The sequence below is a fragment of the Phyllopteryx taeniolatus genome, chromosome 15, assembly GCF_024500385.1.
Source record: "Phyllopteryx taeniolatus isolate TA_2022b chromosome 15, UOR_Ptae_1.2, whole genome shotgun sequence".
Lineage (NCBI taxonomy): Eukaryota > Metazoa > Chordata > Actinopteri > Syngnathiformes > Syngnathidae > Phyllopteryx > Phyllopteryx taeniolatus.
This window is the reverse complement of record NC_084516.1, coordinates 17227383-17250901: the sequence shown is the minus strand read 5'-3', so window position 1 is coordinate 17250901 and position 23519 is coordinate 17227383. Positions and strand designations below refer to the sequence as shown.

Genomic DNA, 23519 nt, shown 5'->3' with positions numbered 1-23519 from the left:
TATTTCTCTGCTTCCTTCCATCTTATCCCCTCCAACCATTGCTGCTTGGTTAGGCTTTTAAATTAAGACAGAAAACTTTGCCATAATGATTGCTGTGCCCAGCCTCAGCTGTGCCCACACATGCCCATATTTGTATTAGTAATTTTTTTCACAGGCGTCCCACTCCACAGTCCCCTGACAACCGCTTTAGTGTTGATGCTCACGCATTGTGCGGGGTCTGACACCTTGATTTGTTGGCATTTTGACCAGAAATATTACATTATGTATAGCGGCTGAAATAAGTATTTAACACGTCACCATTTTTCTCACTAAATGTATTTCCAAAGGTGCTATTGACATGAAAATTTCACCAGCTGTGGGAACAACCCAAGAAATTCATACATACAAAGAAAGTAGAACAAATAAGCTCCGAAATTAAGTTATGTGTAGTAATGTGAAACGCATGTTTTTGGGATGTGGAATGAAACCGGCGTATCCGGAGAAAACCCGCGCAGGCACGGAGAGAACATGGAAACTCCCTACAGACGGGGCCGGGATTTAAACCCCTGTCATCAGAACTGTGAGGCAGACGTGCTAACCAGTCGTCCACCGTGTCAAAATTTTTAGGAAATAAAATCTTTGTAAAATAACAAGGCAAATTCAGCCCCATGAAATGGTCTACTACTATATTGTTTCTACTGGTTAAACAACACAATATTGTAGGCTCACCAAGCAGATTACAAAAACAGGAACAAGGCTGAAAGTAGAAAGAAAAAATTATACACACCCATGTTCAAATGCCAGGTCGTTGTGTTGTAAAAGAATTTTATATATATATATATATATATATATATATATATATATATATATATATAATTTTAAAACTTTTTCCACCATTAATGTGACCTAAAACTTGTACAATTCAACTGATTTATTTTTGTATCTTTTTGAGACGGGATGTGAAAATAAACAATTGAAATAAACTTGAATGTGATTGACTTGGACTTGACATTTAACTTGCTGCATTCTTGTCCAGGTCACCATTGCAAAAGAGATGTTCTGTTTTAAGTGGTCTTTTACCTGGTTAAATAAAGTTATAATAAATTAAATTTAAATAAATCTGGTTACTAAAGGACTTATTGATCGTGTGTGTGTGTGTGTGTGTGCGTGTGTGTGTGTGTGTGAGAGAGTCAACAGAACGTACCCGAGAAGATTTCATGTTTTACAGTAAAACATGAGTTACACGCGGCTGTCACGACTCACTTTGATTGGCCTGCGAAGCCCAATAGAAGACTCTGTGTGTGAACAAGTGACTTTCTTGTGTCATTTGATTGGTGAACTTGAGTTAAACATCCATCCATCCATCCATTTTCTATACCGCTTATCCTCACTAGGGTCGCGGGCGTGCTGGAACCTATCCCAGCTATCTTCGGGCGGGAGGCGTGGTACACCCTGAACCGGTCGCTAGCCAATCGCAGGGCACATAGAAAAAAACAACCATTCGCACTCACATTCACACCTACCGGCAATTTTAGAGTCTTCAGTCAACCTACCATCCATGTTTTTGGGATGTGGGAGGAAACCAGAGTGCCCGGAGAAAACCCACCCAGGCCCGGGGAGAGCATGCAAACTCCACACAGGCGGGGCCGGGATTTGAACCCCGGTCCCCAGAACTGTGAGGCCGATGTGCTAACCAGTCGTCCACCGTGCCGGCTTGAGTTAAACATCACCGTGGTAATTACGGTGCATTGGAACGACGGCTCCCGATGCGGTAGTCGAAAACGAAAGTCTAAAATAGATCGTGCACGCAATTATTGATAAATGAAAGTAGTGAGCGGCATATAGATTATTGCCACGGAGTAAAAGTACTGTTTCTTCTTAAGGTAAATACTCGAGTAAAAGTAAAAAACATGATGCGTTAAAACTACTCTGACAAGTACAATTGATCTAAAATTTTACTTGAGTAAATGTAACGCCTTAGTACCCACCTTTGCCAGTAGGTATCCTTAAAGAAAACCAAGTACTGCATAAAGAAACTGTGTAAACTGGCAATAGCATGCACAGAATTTTGAAATTTATGAACATTTTAGTCAATTGAACTTATTTCTCATAGCACATAATCCCAACATTTACTGTATATCTCTGCACAGTGCATTAAGTGAAGGACAATGACTATGTTTTTTACTTTTGAAGAGGCCAAACAACTCCGTAAAACTCTTCCTGGAAAGATTATTGGGGAGCACAGCATTCTCTTTTCTGTACACTGATTAGACGGTTTTGGCCCTGTTCTTCATACTGACGAACATATTGTACCTGGCTAATACATACTTAAGACTCAGTTCATGTTGATTCTACAAGTGATTTGTTAAGTCGTTGGCACAAACAGCAAACAGTCTAGTTAATATATCACAGCAAGTACCCTAATTATTGACTTTCTTAGGAGTGGCATAGAATAATAGGGAGAGGGCTTGCCAACATGAAAACAATCACTTTCTCTTGACTACGTGTTGCTTCTTTTCATTGCCAAGTTCAGTAAATAGGACCTAAGTGAAAAAATGACCTCATGTTTGTGTTTATTGTCAGGGTTGATTGAGTTGAATACAAAGTCTGAAGGCTTCCTAATAAGAGTGAAAGCCAGGCAGGGTTTGCTCATTTTCTACCTGGATGTTTGTCGTGCCCGGAAATTCAGTACATCACTCTGTAGGAGTCATTATTATGGCCATTACTCTGTCTTTACCAAGTGTTTCCTAATTTAATCTTTACTCCTCACTCTAATTGTACACTTTCTTAAGCCTGCAAAATTTCAGAGTAACGAGTCCAGCAGTTGCCCTCTCCATCTCTTTTTCTGCTCGACTTCCTTTCCTCTCCATTGGCCCTTGGCTCCACATTAACGCTGCTGTTAGCGAAAGTGATGTTTAACAAACAGTGGGTGCCTACAGATTTGGTCATTTGGGCTGTTGTCTGACCAGCCAGCTGGTGCAAATTAAGACCACATGTTTTTCCTGTGGGGTTTTTGTTCCAAGTTGACACCTGGAATTGGAAATTTGATTGGATATTTCTACTTGGTGAAATCCTTGAATTTGTTACAGGAGGTTATTGAATTACTTTTCAAGGAATGTGAGCTCGGTGCTGTCGTTCACTACGTGTTGTTCCTGCTGTGATGACATTAGCAAAGTTTTTGGAAGATTAATGGCTGTTGATCGCAGAACAGTCGCTGGTTTTCTCTTTTGCATGTGGCCGGCAGACGGAAAAACACGTTCCATGCACCAGTGAGTCACGATGGTTTGTTTAGAAACTTCGAAAACTGGTGACACAATTAAGACAGTCGGACGTGGCTTTGTGTCAGCAGAAGTGAGGCACTCGTAGTAAAAAAAATAAAATGTTTGCTGACAGTTGGCTGACTGTTTCATTCATTCGTTCATCATTCCATTGGTAGCGCGCTGGTTCACATAGATGACTTCCACACAGCTGGCATAAGATCGATTCACACTCAATGCCCCATTCACCATCGCACCGCGACTGACTGGCGGCAAGTCCAGGGTGTAGTCCTGTTACTACACCCGTAAAGAGTTGGATGTTAGGTTTCAAGACTGGATCCCCTAGCATGTGTGTGTCAATTTCTTTCAATATGCGCGTAGTAAGGAAATCTTGAGTGTAAAGGAACAGGATGAATAAAGGTTGCAGTTCCAGAATTCTGTCAAACGAAGTCATTTAGGCATAATCCTGAAAACATGTAAGCCACGATCAGATACTTTTAGTGTCTAAGTCATTGGTTTACAATTGGCCTAAGAACATGGCTATGGCACAATATATTTGCTTGGGGAGTTCTCCATCTTATGTTCCTTATGACAACAACTCTTACAATTCCCTGGAAGCTTTCATGGTTTACTTTCCTGTAAGGCTGAAGACGTTTCCCTTCTCCATCATTGCTTTTGTGTCCCAGCTCCACATGTCACAAGCAGCGAGATCCCTTGGGCATCATCAGTATGCACTGCTGGTGCAACACTGCACTGTGCATGCCATTTTAAATCATCCATATCTGCGGTCTCCTTCCCTTGTCTCTGCCTGCCTTGAGACTATAAATATTCTGTGTACTGTCTTTTCTCAACTGCTCCTGCTGTGATAGTATGACTGTTTTAATCAAGCAATCAATTGAAAGGTCTGGTAGCAGGCTGTGGTTCTTAATACCCAGCCTGATGGAGGGCAAATATCTGTATCGTCATATTCTTTGCAAAATATTTTGTTCCTTTTTTGCCTCGTTAGATCATGACGATTTTGGTGTTGTACCACTCATATGCAAACTACTGTGTACTTTTGCCTGCCAGTAACTTTTTTTGTGTGAACAGCCGCCTTGGCCCTGAATACCACATCCTACAAAGATACAGTTACTAATGCCTTTGACAGTTACTTTTGCCTACAGGGGTGGGCTGACTGGTCAGTATTGATACAGTTTGACTGTCATAGAGCTAAAGGCATCTGGTTTTCATTCAAGCCATGTATTTTTCCCCATTTTCTTATTTTTTATTCTGCTGAGTGAAAGACTCATGGCAAACGCACTACAGAGAGAACCTGCCTCAAATTTGTCAATAATAGCTACATTACTAAGCAGATGTTTGTCCAGTCTTGCAGACTTTGGCTTTCACAGATGGTAAATTGGTTGAAGTAGCCTTGGAATATTAATAATTGTTTCCATGTGGTTTATTACTCAACCTGTTATAAAAGGGACTTCTATAAATGTCTGTGGGGTTCTGTAGCCCTCCCCTCGACATATTCATCAACAAACGTTCATTTTTACTGTCCTCCGGGACACATTTTTGGTCTTATTATAATACCTGATCATGGCTCAAAGGAGTCTAAGGAAGGTTTCCTTGCAACATGTTTGAAGGATCCGACATCTTACTACAACACTACTGTATCAAATTAAGCTTCTTAGGTTAACACACTGCATGTTCATAATGGGATTGGGTGTGCACAAAATATAGTTTTTTTCCCCCAGAACTTCAGATAAATCTGTGGACAATAGTGTGTAGCCCAGTTGTTAATAATTAAGTTTTTGTCCATTGATGATCCATTTATAAGTGATTGGAATGGCCATAGTGGTCAGTCTTGCGAACGGCACATTTCATGAAAGTAGAATTGAAATTTTTATTTGCAAACTCTAGTTTTTTATATCAAGGGCTGTTTCTTATAGAAATGAAACCTGTGAGATACTACTGACATGACATTCAATATTTTGGTTTGCTTTGGACTCTACAGTAACAATGTGCTTTGAAGCAGACGGAGTGAGAGATCATCAGTTTTTGTTTTGTCTCAGAAATATACAGTATACAGCGAATTTGAAAGCAAACTAAACTGCGACTGAAACAAATGGACGTATAACTGGAAAGGTGATCTTAAAATGTAGTCCATCCATCCATTTTCTGAGCCGCTTCTCCTCACTAGGGTTGCGGGCGTGCTAGAGCCTATCCCAGCTATCATCGGGCAGGAGGCGGGGTACAACCTGAACTGGTTGCCAGCCAATCGCAGGGCACATACAAACAAACAACCATTCGCACTCACATTCACCCCTACGGGCAATTTAGAGTCTCCAATTAATGCATGTTTTTGGGATGTGGGAGGAAACCGGAGTGCCCGGAGAAAACCCACGCAGGAACGGGGAGAACATGAAAACTCCACACAGGCGGGGCCGGGGATTGAACCCCTGTCCCCAGAACTGTGAGGCTGACACTCTAACGCTCCACCGTGCCGCCTAAAATGTAGTCTTATCGAAAATAATACTTGGAGCCAAGGCCACTGCTAGACAGACAGGAAACAATGGACCAACTGGGGAGTCTTTGGGATGGGATGATGGATAGACAGGTAAACGGATGTATGGCTTTAAGATTAGAGGAAAGGTATTGAACCATCTTTCGAAAAACACAGTATTGAAGACTGGAACTGGGTGGGAGGAAGAAAGTGAAACACTACACTGTACATTGGAACATTATAATTGATCTCTCTGGGAAACTTTGTTGTGAAAGTCGACCCAATCAAAGTTCCACCAGTGTCAAGGAACAGATTGGGGTTGAACTTCAGGGGTACCACTCTATTTGCAAGAATCAGAATGGATTCATACGTGTTCTGCGTTAAGACCAAGGGGTTTGGTTGTATTGTTGCTTTCTCGTCTTGTGGTTCAAATGATTGGATTTAAGCTGTTTGACATGTAACCTCTGCACTCTCCACAGCAGTTATCAAACGACAAACAAATTGTCCGGTTGCATCAGAGTGTCGTGGGACTCTATCCACAAAACGGCATTTGCATTCTCATCGGAATTCTCACTTCTGCTGTATCAGCAGTGAGCACATAGTCCATGTCAACAAATTCAGGGGACAGCTATATGGGCAGGTGGGTGGTCGGGGTGGTGACAGTTTTTCCACGGTGGCAGAATCTTACAGTAGCCTCCTGAGCAAAAATCTCCAGTTACGGGTGTCCCATTTCACTAGCTCAGGGCAGCAGGCGAAACTGGCCGTCCTTGGGTATCTGCCCTCCATTCACCTTTGTGTTTGCTATTCTTCAGTCACTGTGTCCATTTGTCACCTTTTTCTCGCTGTCACCTTTCTTTCTTTTCAATCTATGCTGTTTTCTTAACATTTTCTTTGCGTCACCATCCTTTTATAGCAAATTTTGACATGCAAGACTAGGTGGACCCCTTGACCCCGCTTCCTTGTAAACCAGGCATCAGTAAATTTGGCCATTTGTTTTTTTACTCCTTTTTTTGTTTGCTTGTGGGCTTACTTTTTTCTACCGTATGACGTGACCGAGACGAGCCGTTTGACGTGCGTACAGAGGGATTTTCAAAATCAAACTTATTTCAGACTTTTATAATCAATAAAATATTTCTTGTTCAGGCTCTCTGTGCGGCCCAGTTCCAAATGGCCCATGGATCAGTACCATAGGGCAGGGGATACAATGACAAGGAATAATTTTTTTCTACTACAACTACTCCTACTACTCAAAAAAGTAGTACATTTTTTTATTCCCTCTTCTTGTCTTTCCATAGACTTGTCAGTCCAAGGTGTTTGATCTATCTGACGGGGTTTCCCAATATGCCTGGTTCCCATGTCACGAGGCCCGCAAGACTCTCTGGGGACACCCAAACTACAGGCTCAAGGTAAAACCAGACGGATTGAATGTATCAGTTGACAGTGCTACAACATATTGAGTCAATCAAGATTTGGATTCCGTGTTGTAAATGGAAATACATGTGGGAAACATGAAATAAAAATAAAAAAAGAAGCCTAAAATCAGTGTTTTATCAGTGTGTCTGTATCTCATGAACCTACTATTGTAGACTACTGTTATGTTAGCATGAAAGATAGGGGAGCACAAGTGAATGAATTGTCAGTTTTGATCAGTTTTATGTGGTTGCCATACAGTATGTTGGTCTATCACATTCTAAACCAGGACACCATACGGTGCAATATTACATCATGTCCTCATTACAATGGTTGTTTTCTTTAAACATAAAGAACACAAGCTTAAAGCCTTAGACATTACAATATTACACCCCGTGTTTGCGAAACATTACCTTTTAGGATTTGGCTCAGAAGAGAAAGAAAATAGATAATAAAATACGACCTCATAACACAGTCACATGCATTTATGGTGAATATACCTGGGGAAAAACACTTAATCGTGCAGTCACTTTCACTCACTGGAAATCTTGTCTCATCTTCCCTTAACCAGGCCCACTTCTCTCATCCAATGGTGGCGGCGGCGGTGATCATACACCTGGCGGCTGACGGGACTGGTTACATCGACCAGACTCAGTGTAACATCACCGTTGAGCTTGTGGACACCAAAGAAGCAATCCATAGTCTTGGTAAGAATCTTCATATATATGGGCCTTTTTCTTTCTCAATATTTGGTATATACTGTACATCAAATGTCACTGACACAGAATGGGGGGATAAAGTCCACCCAGCAATTTTCCCAGTGTAAGAGTCGGTCGGGTCACCAACTATGTTTTCCACATTGTCGGAACAACAGTGTGAAGTTTAACACAAAACACTCACTTCTCCTCCCCTGTTGTGTTGGGGGGGGGGGGGGGGGGGGAAAGACTCACTGTCAGATCATTATTTTTCAGGCCTCTTATCAAATTAATTGATTGTGGTAATATTCCGTTTTGCTGTCGTTTTTTCTATTAAAGGCACAAGCAAATAAATGCTGAATCTGTGGTGGCTCTAACAAGCCAATTTTGTTGGATCTTTGTCGTGTTCCCTCCCTCCGAGGTGTTTGCCCATTCAGTGGAACTTCCTGTCTAAAGTTTGCCAAATATCAACCCTGAAATTTATTATGAAGGATATATATTCTTAAAAAAAATCTCACACTGCTACTGAAAATAGCCATCCATCCATTTTCTATCCTAGCTGACTTTTGGCAACTGGCTGGAAGCCACTCACAAGGGTGCATTTAGAAAAATAATCATTTGTGCTCACATTCACACCTATGGACAATTTAGTGTCTTCTATTATCGTAACATGCATGTTTTCCATCGTGCTCCCCATGGAAAATGATAAGAAATATTTACAGTATTCTTATTTTCCAGGGAAACTAAAAACAAATTGTATCTCCATCAAATTTCTTCGAACACATGCAAACTATTGGGTTTTATGAATGTTCAGATTGCATAATGTCAAATCATGAAAAATCCTGATTTGATCCAGATTGCTAATTTGGTAGCAAATCCTATTTTAATATAAGGTTTACTCGTCGCAAAACTATTTCCACATTGACCAAATATTAATGGTGCCGTATTTTACCAACCAACTTTTTCTTGTATTTGGGATATAATATTGGTTCTATTGTGCCTCAGTAAACATGTGACATATGACTTAAAATCGTCCATGCATTCCTGAGTTCCAGATGTTTTCATCTGAAATCAGGTCATTCAAATTTCTCGAGCTTATCTACGTCACTAGTGAAGATCTCTGCCTTCGCTTTCCGCTCCCGAGCCAGCGCTGTCAACATAACAAACACGTTAGACTGGATCCAGTAGAAATATCTGGATGTGATGAGCAAAATTCAAAGCATTTCTTGGTTCTTCCTCACAGGCGAGTGGCGACTGAGCTGCCGTACGAACCCGTTGGTGATTCCAGTCAGCCACGACTTGTCGGTGGCCTTCTACCACACCAAGTCCATCCAGGTCATGTTCGCCTCCCGCCTGGTGGCCATCTCCGGCGTCGGCTTGCGCTCCTTCCAGTCCTTTGACCCCATCACCATCAGCGGTTGCCAGAGCAATGAGATCTACAACCCTACCGGTCAAAGGTGTGTAAACAAAATGTGCCAACATATCACAGATAATAAAACCAATTCCATCTTGTTAAACTTTGCTATTATTACACCATCATTTTTACTATACAATTGTATTCTGGCTAAAATTAGTCAATGTAATAATGTGTTTATACCAAGTGATGGCGTGCCATACCACAGGAATCAGACATGCTTCATTTACTTCAAATCAATCTGAGACACAATTCTGCGAATGTGCTCAACATTGCCTGTATTCACTGTGAAGTTTGTTTATACATCCCTGACTGACAAATTTTCCTTTACCAGAAATGATTTGTTAAACTCCAACAAAGTCTAGTAGAGCAGATGTCTTGATTCCCTACAAAATCACATGACTGGAAATGGCATTTGAGAAAATATGAATCAAAAAATATATATGTGAATAAACTGTATTTCTAGAAATGCAACAACAACAAAAACTAACTAATAAGTCATGTAGCAAGCCGGAACTTGAATATGGACCACACAACGCTGAAGAGCGATCACTTGTCCGAATCTACTTGAATGCTATATAGTTAAAGATGCCATTTCCACACAACATAAGAGTAAGTAACATCTCCACACTTTACTTCATCTGAGGGGCTGTTTATGTGCTGCATTATAGTTTTAATGGGCTCGGCACTGTTTTTAGTATTTAATGTCCATGTGTGAACAGTAGTGTCGCTGAATTGAGATAAATTGAATTACTACCTGTTTTGTTTTAAAAACGGGTGTGTGTGTTTGTGTGTGTGTGTGTGTGTGTGCGCATGGAAAGCCAACATGTGATACAGCCAGCCACTTCTAATCAAAGTTAAACACTGACAAGTGTTGATGATGTCATTCCTCCAGGGTGTTTATTGGACCACCAATGAGATTTTTAGCAGTAAAATTTGTCCATTCTGAGTTTTGGTACCTTTTTGATTTAAACAAGTTTGGTTGGCGAGTCACTCACCACAACTAGCACGACACCCAACCGCACGCACAAAGCAACTCACACTGTTTACTCGATTGCCGCACCGCTGTCACGCATGCGATTGCTCGCACTGATGATGCATACACACATACACAAGCTCACACGATTTTGCCATGCCAAATTCTGCGAGTAAACATCAAAATCCACGCAGGACGCTTGTTCGCTAAATTGTGCGGCCAGCATTAGAGCTGTTTGTGGCATTTGTCATGTGCCAAAAACACCTAAATAGATTTAAGACTTTGGCCTCTACTTCATTGACTAGAGCAAATCTGGGGCGGTGCGTGGCGTAACTCTGCGAGGGGGCGTGTTACACCAGATTCTCGTAATCTCGCAGACGTGTGTCGGACTAGCCAACATATTTAAGTGTGTTTGCGCCAGTGGGCGGCTGTGTCTGGTCGGTGGGCGTAAACACAGCTGACTTTATTCGCCGCCAATCAAAGTAGCTTATTTAATTCATTTTCTATAAGTTTTCTATAAGGCGCAATGACACTCTTGCAAGGATGGAGAGAATGATCTGTGCATGACGGAGCATTGTCACTTGGCCGGTATGGCAAAAGACAAAGTGATTAAATACAGTATGAGCCGGTGATAACCGCGGGCGACTTAAATATGTCCGCCGACCTTATTAATCCAACCCCACTCATAAACGAAACACCCACCCATAGCTGCCCGCTGGCCAGTGGGGAGATTTAAATTTGTTTTTAAATGGGCTAGTGATGATGATAATAATGATGCATTCAATGAATTGCTTTTTACAATGATTCAGAGGGTTCGCTGTTCACATATTTATGAACGAAATACGTCTGCTCCACCCCACATGTCCGCGGAGGGGGTGGGCTAGAATCGGTTTGGGTACTTTAGTGGACGTGTCACCACAGCCAGCTTCAATCCTGTCCAATTGAAACGGGTTATTGTATACTTTTTAAAAGTGGCGCAAATAATCTTGCATAGTGGCGCCATATATGGGAAGAGGAGTCAGCAACCCGTGCGTGACTGGAGCATTTGCCGTTAGCGGAATACCTTTTTCAAATACAGAATGGACTGGTGAAAAATTGCAGGTGACTTAAATGTAATTATTTTTATCAAAATATAATAATGATAATAATCATAATAATGCATTCAATTAATTGATTTCTGCAATGATTAAGAGGTTTGGAGACCCCCTGTTGAAATAAATCTGTCATCCAGCACACACGGCCGAGGACCTCGCGTGTCTGTTTGCCCGCATTTACACCGATCAGATTCACCAAAATTGCGTTAGATCGCGGCACCACAACTTAGATGTGGTATGAGCAGGCCTAAGTTTAGAATGACTTTCTGTGTACCAAGATCTCCCTCTGCAAAGCGCATCTCTATGGGCACAACTTCGCGCTTGCATGAAAATGAAGATGCATCACTGAAAATAGAGCCCTCAGTCACACGGTTCAAATGCTTTGAACCGCCACACGCTCCGGGCGGAAGCCAAAGGAGACATCGCATGTTTGCCTATTTGGCAGACCGGTCTGTACTAAGCTGGGTGGTGTCGGTGCAGCGAGCCTTGCTCTGGCATGTATATCAAGATGCGCACCATTTGCGCCCCGGCTCACATTGCGCAGTGTACGACTATAGAGCCCATTATCTGCATCGGATGCAAACAAACACACATGCTGATTTGACTAAAAACACATGCAAACATTTTGCCAAAATAAATAAAATAAAAATAAAAAATGCATTTTTTCAATTAATATGATAATACGGTGAAACCTATAATGTCGAAGACAATTTAGATTTTTTTTCAGACTTGGAAATAAACGCCTCCCTCAGATAGGAAACCCAGGAAAAAAAGGGCAGTGACTACTTATCTTAGTTCACAGATGCTATTGTTCACATAGGCTTCTGCGTCAATTTGAACTCTGTTGTTTACCAAAACAGCAAGACTGAGGTATGTAAACAGTCTCAGATGAATTTAAGTGTGGAGTTATTGACTGCATGTTGTAAATGATGATATAAGATTATATTACCTTACGTTTTATTTACACTGACAATATTTGTATTCATTCCTCTGAGTCTGCCTCGGTTCTTGTTATTCCAAATTTCTACATAATAGTCCTAATTTTTCCTTTTCAAATTTAAACTGTCATCCACATTACATGATCCATCCATCCATTTTCTGAGCCGCTTCTCCTCACTAGGGTCGCGGGCGTGCTGGAGCCTATCCCAGCTGTCATCGGGCAGGAGGCGGGGTACACCCTGAACTGGTTGCCAGCCAATCGCAGGGCACATAGGAACAAACAACCATTCGCACTCACAGTCATGCCTACGGGCAATTTAGAGTCTCCAATTCATGCATGTTTTTGGGATGTGGGAGGAAACCGGAGTACCCGGAGAAAACCCACGCAGGCACGGGGAGAACATGCAAACTCCACACAGGCGGGGCCGGGGATTGAACCCGGGTCCTCAGAACTGTGAGGCTGACGCTCTAACCAGTCGTCCACCGTGCCGCCCACATTACATGATAGTATGTTTAATTACGAAGTGTAAAAATAAGTTAACCAATACAAAGTAAAACCTCTCTTACTATGAAAGTTGTGCTCTGAACACCCCTTCATGAGGTCGGCCATCATTTTGGAAATAAGTGTTGAATAAAACACCAAAAAGCAAACAAAAACAAAAACGCAGGCACAGAAGTTTTTTTGTTTCTTTTGTGCTTGCTGAACTGAGGACACACATGAATGTGGTTCTGTGAAATTTAAGAGGTGTCATTTTGATCTTTTTGTTGTTGTTGTTTTGAAAGCATCGATGTCCATCCCCCAAACATCTCCACCAAGTTGTCCGACTTTTGGGTACCTCCAGCTTTGGTGCTGCCTCCCTCATCCACATTTCCTGCAACACTCCAAAAACACCATATCCCTGAACCCCCCCCCCCCCCACCACCCCCCCCACACACACACACACGCACGCACACACATTTTAACACACACACATCTTCTTTCATTCCCCTCCACCCTGAGTCCTTAACGACAGCAAAAGCTATTAAACGTCACTTTGTCCACACCGTTCTCCCGTTCCGTCTTTTCACGGCAGTCTACGGTTAAGTATTGTGTCATACGATGCACTTTTCATCGTGAAAAGCAGAAGGGGAGCCTTAACACCGCCTGGTTAATTCACATTTACGACAAAAGGATTTCCATTACCAAAGAAACTAAGGAACCTCCGCTTTAATTAGTCCTCAATTGCTCTACTTGGCATTTTGTTGAATTTTAATAACATTTAAATATAGTGTTTAATGTAAGGAGATTGGGACCATTGGCATGTTTTGTTTTTTTTACTTAAAAATTGTAATCATTTTTAAGCATGCGAAACCCATTTTAGTATTGTATAATTTTTTATATTTATATCATTTTGAATTGTCTTGTTTTTTTTCAATAAAAAAAATCTATTTCAAATTAAGGATAAATTCCTCTAAAATGAATGCTATTTATTAGATAGTTTTTATGCATAAAGTGCTTTGAATATTGTTTATTTTTTGTCATTCTCTGTGCATTTTATTTTTTCATTACCTCTATATTCGAACATGATATTATGCATAATTTTAATTCCGCATTCATTCTTACCCCTTGTCTTAATTCACCAGTTTTCATGTTGGAATGCAAAAATAATTACTCTACTTAAGGTTCTGACTTCGATTGTATTGTTATAGCGCCACCTTTCCTCTCCGTGCCTTTTTTGATTATTATTTTTTTTTTAATTTGGCTTTATTCTATTAATGAACCATACATTCTCCTGCTTGTCAGTGGCAGGGTGGAACCATCAGGGATGGGTGCGTACATACAGCACATACGTAAGCAGCCCGTAATTCAGTGGAAAGCACTTAAACAAGAAAGATTACAGCTACAAGAGAGGGTGTAAAAGAGAAATGGAGGAAGAGATAAAATTACGATTAAATTTCTGCCCTCAGCACACACGTACACACGAGCACACACGCAGACAGACGCACACAGACACACTGACACTTTCTGTGTGGGCCCCTATATGGTAATCTCGGGCATTCCAGGCATTCCATGAGCATTAAACGCCAACACAGTCCTTGTATCCTGTCACTCCTCATTCGCACATGTCACTCCACATTGTGTCTTCACCCCCAGCCCCCCACTCCCCTCTCTCCCTTTCATGCCAAATATGGCTATCTTCTGTCTCCATGTGTTTTATCGATCTGATATGTAAAGCAGACATTGATGGATGGATGTGGTCGCTGACATTTTGCAGTGTTATTTCAGCCATTAAATGTAGGCCGTTTTTAACTTTTAATTTCGCTCGTTCACCTTCTTTTTACCCCACCCCCACCCCCTCACCACCGCCACCATTTTCGCAGTTGTGTACATTATTCGTGCGAAGCCATCGACTGCCAGGAGCCCTTGATCCGCAATGCAGAGCTCAAGTGCAGCAACGCCGGCCGCCACTTCTACAACGGCGACCGCTGCACTATCTCCTGCAACTCAGGATACGTCCTGCAGATCCACCAGGATGATGACATCATCAAGAGCCAGGTGAAGCACGCACACAGACAGACAGACAGACACACGCACAGACACACACGCACACACAGACACACACACACACACACAGTCGGTGCAAAATGAATGTACACAGAGTGTATTGGGACATGCGTGCCACTGTGAATGCACACACGATGCAAACTTCAGCACACAAATGGCCAGAAGTGAGCTTCTGCTTGCCTCTGCACTTATTTTGTCACCTGCCAGTGCCACGGCCGGTCCCCGGCGGTGGGTGAGGTAGGGGGGAAGGGGATGACATCATCCAGGTAGACAAAGTGCAACACTGAGGAGCAAGGGAGATGTTCGCCCGGCGCCTCCTCGATGCACACGTGAGAGCGCCTCATACCTGTTTAGTCCCTCGCCGAGAATGCTGCGCCATCACCTCAGACAGTCACTTTGTGCGGCTGCCCCTCCGCTGGGACCATGACATCATCGCATAGTGTCTGCTCCCCCTCCTCTCCTTCCTTCTGTCCCTCCCTCACTTGCTTGCTCCATCTTTACGCACACACACGCACACACTCACAGTGAAGCCACTGTTCAAGAGCAGAGATTTGCTGCTGCGCCGGCACATAAAAGGCGCTTGCATGTCGGAACCAACACGCATAAGGGAAACTGCACTCAATGCCCTGCATAAACAAGATACACACGCGCGCGCGCACACACTCACACACACGTACACAACACGCACACACAATACACGCGTTCAGATGCATGCACTTCACAAGTAAATAAACAAACAGGAGTGTTGACACCATGCCGTAAAGCTTTTGGACTGGCTCCAAGATGCTGTAAAGGCCAATATACATGCTTTATCCCTAAGTATGGCTCACACTGAAGTGAGACAATCGAATGAGGAACGAGATAAGAGAACAAAGTATCCAATGTAGCTTTTATGTGCAGCCACACACACATAATTAGAAAAGTGAGCAGACTTTCCCAGACTTTAGTCAGGATCGTGTCCTTTATAGCCGTCCCCAATGTGTCCTCTGCTCAGTGACCCGGTCTGCACTGTACTTGTGCATGAGGCCCCACATGGGAATAATTACACGAGTGGAGTGTGGAGGCGCATTTACATCCACATGCATATCCACAAACACAATAGTTCCCCATTGAGTCCGAGCGCGCTTGCTAATTGCATTAGGGTTTGATTGACAGCGCACTTTGTGGCTATTCATCAATGCCAATACATTTAGTGCTAAATTATGCTTTTTCAGAGTGGCAGGGGCAGGGATGTGTGGAGAAAGTCTTATTTGAAGGAAATCATATAGTTATTGTATGAACACTGTATACATCTATGAGTCGCTTCAGGGCCAAACCTTCAGCACATTTAAGACGTTTGGGCAAACTCTGACCTTGTGGCGTTATTAGAAATGTGTGTTTTACGGGGAGTCATCAAACTTCACTGCCATGCTCCACCCAAATGCAATAACGAAAGCATAAACGTTTTACAATTTACCGTCACCCATATGTCTGGTATACATGCTTTAAATTTAGTAGCAATCAGACAAAATCTCCAAGAGTTTATTTTTGAATTGGACAAAATGAGCCGAAAATGGCTGTGTTAAAACAAAATGGCAGACGTCCTTTGTATTTTCCAGGCTTGGGTTTATGAGACGTTTTGTGGTTCTACCCATGGTAGACATGTCTAGCAAATTTCAAGTTGCTAAGATAAACTGGCTCGGGGGGCTGGGTTTTTAAAACATTACTGGTTGGCTGCTGAGACCATTTTTGAGGTCATGCGCGTGACAGCTACCAGATGTAAATTTTCACTAGGATGAACCCACTTGCAAAATATAATGTGCAGTAGTGGTGTCACAATACCAAAATTCTGACTTCGATACTCGACCTCCATACAGTACTGAAACGATGCCACGGCAAAACTCTAAAACATCAGTAAAAGCAGTGGAATGAAAACTCACAAAACAGATATTTAGTTTCATTAATTCAAAAGATTACGATAAAGTTGAAAAATGATGTAATCATTGAATTAGCCGGTTCTTAACATTAGTCATTTATTTAAATAATTACATCAATGCCTGCATTTTATGTATATATATATATATATATATATATATATATATATATATACACACACACACACACACACACACACACACACACACACACACACACACAGTGGGTACGGAAAGTGTTCAGACCCGCTTCAATTTTTCACTCTTTGTTATATTGCAGCCATTTTCTAAAATCATTTCAAGTTAAAGTTAAAATCATTCTATCAGTTCATTTCGTTTCCTCATTAATGTACACACAGTACCCCATAATGACAGAAAAAAAACGGAATTGTTGAAATTTTTGCAGATTTATTACAAAAGAAAAAGTGAAATATCACACAGCCGTAAGTATTCAGACCCTTTGCTCAGTATTGAGTAGAAGCACCCTTTTGAGTGAATACAGCCATGAGTCTTTCAGAAGTTTTTCACACCTGGATTTGGGGATCCTCTGCCATTCCTCCTTGCAGATACTCTCCAGTTCTGTCATGTTGGATGGTGAACATTGGTGGATAGCCATTTTCAGGTATCTCCAGAGATGCTCAATTGGGTTTAAGTCAGGGATCTGGCTGGGCCATTCAAGAACAGTCACGGAGTTGTTCTGAAGCCACTCCTTTATTATTTTAGCTGTGTGCTTTGGGTCCTTGTCTTGTTGGAAGGTGAAACTTATTCCCAGTCTGACGTTCTGCACTCTCTGGGGAAGGTTTTCATCCAGGATTTCCCTATACTTGGCCGCATTCATCTTTTCTTCGATTGCAAAAAAGTCGTCATGTCCCTGCAGCTGGAAAACACCCCCACAACATGATGCTGCCACCACCATACTTCACTGTTGGGACTGTATTGGACAGGTGAAGAGCAGTGCCTGGTTTTCTCCACACATGCCACTTAGAATTAAGGCCAACAATTTCTATCTTGGTCTCATCAGACCAGAGAATCTTATTTCTCACCATCTTGGAGTCCTTCAGGCGTTTTTTTTTTGTTTTTTTTTAGCAAACTCCATGCAGGCTTTCATGTGTCTTGCATTGAGGAGAGGCTTCTGTCGGGCCACTCTGCAATAAAGCCCCGACTGGTGGGGGGCTGCAGTAATGGTTGACTTTCTAGAACTTTCTCCCATCTCCTGACTGCATCTCTGGAGCTCAGCCACTGTGATCTTTGGTTTCTTCTTCTTTACCTCTTCTTCCCCGATTGCTCAGTTTGGCTGGATGGTCTAGGAAGGGTTCTGGTCGTCCCAAACGTCTTCCATTTAAGGATTATGGAGGCCACTGTGCTCTTAAGAACCTTAAGTGCAGCAGAAATGTTTTTGTAACCTTGGCCAGATCTGTGCCTTGCTACAATTTTGTCTCTGAGCTCTTCAGGCAGTTCCTTTGACCTCATGGTTCTCATTTGCTCTGACATGCACTGTGAACTGTAATGTCTTATATAGACAGGTGTGTGGCTTTCCTAATCAAGTCCAATCAGTATAATCCAACACAGCTGGACTCCAATGAAGGTGTAGAACCATTTTACAGACGATCAGAAGAACTGGACAGCACCCAAGTTAAATATATGAGTGTCACAGCAAAGGGTCTGAATACTTATCCATCCATCCATCCATCCATCCATTTTCTGAGCCGCTTCTCCTCACTAGGGTCGGGGGCGTGCTGGAGCCTATCCCAGCTATCATTGGGCAGGAGGTGACTGTGTGATATTTCAGTTTTTATTTTTTAATAAATCTGCAAAAATTTCAACAATTCCATTTTTTTTTCTGTCAATATAGGGTGCTGTGTGTACATTAATGAGGGGGAAAAATACTTAAATTATTTCAGCAAAAGGCTGCAATATAACAAAGAGTCGGAAGACAGGCCGTGACTAGCTGACTTTCGGCTTACTGGGAATTGGGGTTTAAGACGCCGTATGAATTGAGCACTGTCGCATAATTTTATTTATTTATATTTTAAACTACCTTTAAAAAAAAAAAAAAAAAAAAAAAAACTCGTCCCGAGCCATTTCTGACATCAAAATACCTCGATACGGTACTGGTATTGGTACTTGGTGCAACACTAGTGTGTACACTATATAGTCCTCAAAAGGGTCATTCATTCAAGCAAAAAAACTCATTTAAAGAAAGTAAAATGTTTACTATCACCATTTACACAGTAAAAATACATGATTATTGAGTCCTTGATCGTTAAGAATTTGCTCAATTGTGTGGCACTGATTATTGCTTGTTGTCTTAAATCAACGGAGGCAAAATGGAGTGCACTACTTTGCTGCATTATTAGAGGTCGTGTTGAATCACTCTCAACTACTTTGCTGTCAAAAGAACAACATGATGTCAGCTATGGGAAGTTGAGCTACTTTCACGCTATTGCACAACTCTTCTGGCTTTTGCTTTGTGATCCAAACAAGACTGGCATAGAAGGGGAGTCAAGAACATTTAGTGAGACTCCCACCCCTAAAACTTAATGTTGAAAAAAAAACCATTCATCAATCATTCATTTACCCCTTAGTAGATCAAGGAAATTTAGTCAAATGCGCAACCCTCGTCAGAGTCACTCCTGGGGCACTAATATGGTTTGGATCATTTCACTGATGATCCATGTCTCTCTCGATTCCCAAACTTGGCTACATGTGTTCTTTAAGTACGCAGACAGACATTTATGTGCCAAAAAACATCGGCATAAATTTGCAAAATGATTTTTAAATGAGCGTTGTCCTGTCACTCGGGCGCCTAAATCACTCCGCTCAGCTCACATGTCGCCGATAATAGAGCTGATGCTGCAAAGTAGTTGTGCTGACAGAATGATGTTTATAATTACTCTATAGAATCCAGCGGGGTTGAATAGGGTCAGGATCTGGGTTTTCTACTGCTGGGAAAGCAACGTTTATGTGTTGAAACACCGGACAAACAAGACAAACGTGAAGGATATTTAAGGGAAACACTGGGAACACCCATTTTTACATCCTAATGTGAAAAGTGGGATGAGTCATGAGCCATTGTAAAGTCAAGGGAAGTTCAACAACATGGAAGTTGAACAAAATAAAATATCACATTACCCTCATTTGTACTGAAACGGTCCGTTTTCTATGGACATGAGGCCTGAGTGAAGTTATAGACTGTTAGTTTCAACTGGCTAGCGCCAATATGCTTGTGACGTGATCAAAAGGTATAGTTTTTATGTATTTGTTGTGTTTTAATGTTTTACATTTTATAGTTGGGGTGGGAAAGCCCCTTTGAAATGTTTTTGTCAATATTATTCTTAGGCCATACAAATTGCCAATTTGAGCGCTTTTGCATACTCACCAAGTCTTACAGGTGTGTTTAAACACTCAGTAACACCTCACAGACTTCCAAGTCCAAGAAATTTGGTAAGCATGTCTATCACAAGTAGAACCACAAATAGGTCTTAGCAACCCATGTCTGAAAAGACACAAAAAGTCTGCCATTTTTGTTTGAATCAGCTATTTTAGGGTCATGTTGGCCATTTCCAGGGGTCCTTCAAAGACAAACTTTTCCAGGAGATTTTGTTCGATCGCTAGCCAATTTGAACTATGTATGCAAGATAGATGGACAATGCTAAATTGCCAACCATTGACGTTTTTGTCATTGCGTGTGGGCGTAGATGGCATGTAGGGTGATGACTCACCATAAAATGTGAAACTAATCTCTGAGCTCGGAGCGATAGTTTCATTTGGCAACATGAAATGTGGTCGCCTTGTCTATCATGAGTAGAATCACAAATGTCTCCCAATGAGAATCCATGTTAGAAAAAAACATTTTGTTTTGAAGCACCCATCTCAGGGTCATTTTGGCTTATGTAGGAGTCCTTCAAAATAGAATATTAACAGCCCGAGAGATTTGTCAGATTGCTACAAATTTATATAAATCTATACCAGACTGATGCACAAAACTAAATTGCCAACCACTCAAGTTTTCATCGTGTGTGTAGAGAAAGGCAGCAAAATTGGATGATTCATCATAAAACACAAAACTCTAATGACTCAGCACAGAGGCAATGAAATTTGGAAGGCATGTCGATTATGAGTACAACCGCAAATAACTCAAGAACCCATTCCCAAAAAGACACAGGAAGTCTTCCATTTTGGTTTTGATCGCTACCATATTTGAACAACGTATGCTCTGCAGGTGTGCCATCCCAAATTGTGGGGGGAAAAAAAGTTTTTAATCAGTGCATGTTGGCATGCCATGGCATCAGAATTTGATGACCTGTCATAAAACCCAAAACAAGTAACTCAGTTACACATTGTCAGAGAGTGAGGGCCTGATGACCGCTTCTCTCAGCTTGAATTTTCTGCTATTATAATTGTATGACAATACTGTTAAACATGACTTTGCTTGTACCGTTAATAGTTATTATGATGCTGACTATTTAGACTCTGGCGCAAATGATTCAAAATAAAATCAACCTCAATTGGAAATGTATTTTTGAAAGCAAACCAAATAGTGTGTTATGGAATGCATGTGGTTGCCTTATTGCTTAAGTTGAAAATGTTAACAGGCAGTGCCATCGCCTTCCATTAGCCAGTTGTATCTCTGTGACACTAACAAGCATCCACGAACACCTTACCTGGAATAATTCTATTTTAGATCTTCTCTTTCCCTCATCAGTACATTGATGCAAATGTTGTGGCTGTCTGTTTTGCATCTCTTTCAAGTGATCGGAACGCTGAGTAGTGGCACTGCAAATAACCAATAGCCACAGATTCTCATGAAGGCATTCCCTTTGGGCTCTATAAGCTTGTAATATGGCACAACAACTTGAAAGTGCTCAGCAAGCTAAATTACAGCCGTACTGTGCGTGATCCAATCAGGCCGACTACATATTAGAGTGTGACCAGAAGACCCTCTTAAGTCTCATTAAGGTAGTGGCGTGTGACCTGTAAATGTGTGTGGCCGTGCGAGGGGGCCACTATAGGCTCCGTTCAGTCAAACGCCGGTGGAATGTCCCAGAGGCCATTACGTCCAATATAGATTTAAGAGCTCTTAGCGGCTGCATTGACACTGACATCCTTTTAGTGAAAGGGCATTCGGAGTAGGCAGTCAGTCAGTTCATCTGAAGGAAGACTTCTGCTGGTGACACACGCTCTTGATATGAACAACATGTTTCCGTGACCTGGGATCATCCTGCCTTTTTTTGAAATATTAGGCCAAATTTCCCCGCAATGTTCTTAACTGTCATACAAGTGTAAACATAAATTAACCACTGTCAATAGTAATAGTCAAGTACGGAAGCGTATTGCATTCACTTGGATTAAAAAAAAATAATAATTGAGTAATTTATTTGAGGGCTTTGTTTTTTTGAATTTTTTTTTCTGTTTTTCTGACAAATAATTTTTCACAGTTCTTCTGTAAAAAAAATTCCCCCTGGTTTATGACTATTTTTTTTCTGTTTTTTTGACAAATTTCTTTCCACCTGTTTTTCTGACTCATTTTTTTCTGCGTTATCGGGACACATCGAACTCACACGAGAACGGGCGAACTGCAAGTGACTCTTTGCGGACTCCGTAGTTTTTTATTTTGATATGGGTTTAAGACACTCGGATACTCCTGTCTTTGAGTCACATAGATGGTATTGTTATTTGTCATGAGAAAAAGAATTAGTCAGAAGAACAGGGGGCGGGGGGGGGGGGGGTGAATTACTCAGAAAAAGAGTAAACAAATTACTCAGAAAAACAGGGGGGAAATAGTCATAAAACAGGGGGAATAAACTGGACAGAAAAATTGAGAAAAATAATTAGTCAGAAAATAGAAAAGAATATTCAAAAAAACACAGCCCTCAAAAAAATTACTCAGAAATTGCTCATCCAAGTGAATGCAATACGCTTCCGTAGTCAAGCACATATTATTTTTTATTTTTTTTTAAATATAAGCTCAGGCGGTGCATCGAAGGTTGAGCATATTCACGTTGGAAATTAATGAGCATTTTCACATACAGTACAAAAACAAAAGTCACTTATTTTTCCGAAAACAGAGGCTCTTTCTATTACGTATTTCAAAATGTCTTTTCACAGTTAATACAATTTACAAAATGCTAATTATAAAAATATTTGTAAATATATATATATATTAGAGTAAAATATATTTTTATGTATGTTTCTATGTATTTTTCCGCATGTTCGTCATGTTTTTGCGTTGTGTTGCGTCGAGCTTTTTTTTCGTGCAACTTACTGCAAATACAGAAAAAGAAAAGCAATGTCCTAACTTAAAAGCATTTATAGCTAAGTAGCTCTGTAACCGAAAATATTTACGAAAAAGAAATTACGCTTATAAAGTTAAGATAAAGTGCATTTGCTAGTGGCATAACATTTTCTACAAAATCTTGCAAGACTCTTGTTCTGAGCAAGCTTTCCTCCATCATGCTGGACAGCTGTGGAGGTTCTGCCCTCTACTAATTGTCCCTCCTCGATAGATTCCAAATACTTCGACCCTCGTCAAAGCTCTGGCAAAATTGGACCACGCTAATTAAAAAGTGCAACTCTGGAAAACTTCAGTACCTCAGCTCTGCTTCATTGCCCTTGCCTCCTTTCCAGGAAGTGACAGGGTTTTTGCAAAGAGCTTCAATTTTTTTTAAAGCTTGTAAGCTAAACCTAAAACCTTCTGACAAAATGGACCTCAAATTCAAACGCACCAAGGGCCTGATTTACTAAGATCCCAAATAGCAGGCATTGAGTTGCATCCTCGTGCACTGTCGGTGGGCATATTATGCATGATT

At 41.3% G+C, this 23519-nt stretch overlaps 1 protein-coding gene across 2 annotated transcripts in view; it reads left to right on the top strand.

Annotated features, from left to right (window-relative positions):
* Positions 1 to 23519, top strand: part of pappaa (pregnancy-associated plasma protein A, pappalysin 1a) — a 124006-nt gene that overhangs the window by 68772 nt on the left and 31715 nt on the right. For both annotated transcript variants that reach the window (XM_061800353.1, XM_061800352.1), the window contains exons 11-14: positions 7020 to 7130; positions 7706 to 7841; positions 9073 to 9286; positions 14614 to 14788. In XM_061800353.1, coding sequence (XP_061656337.1) covers positions 7020 to 7130; positions 7706 to 7841; positions 9073 to 9286; positions 14614 to 14788 — 636 coding nt within the window. The remainder of the gene's footprint in view (positions 1 to 7019; positions 7131 to 7705; positions 7842 to 9072; positions 9287 to 14613; positions 14789 to 23519) is intronic.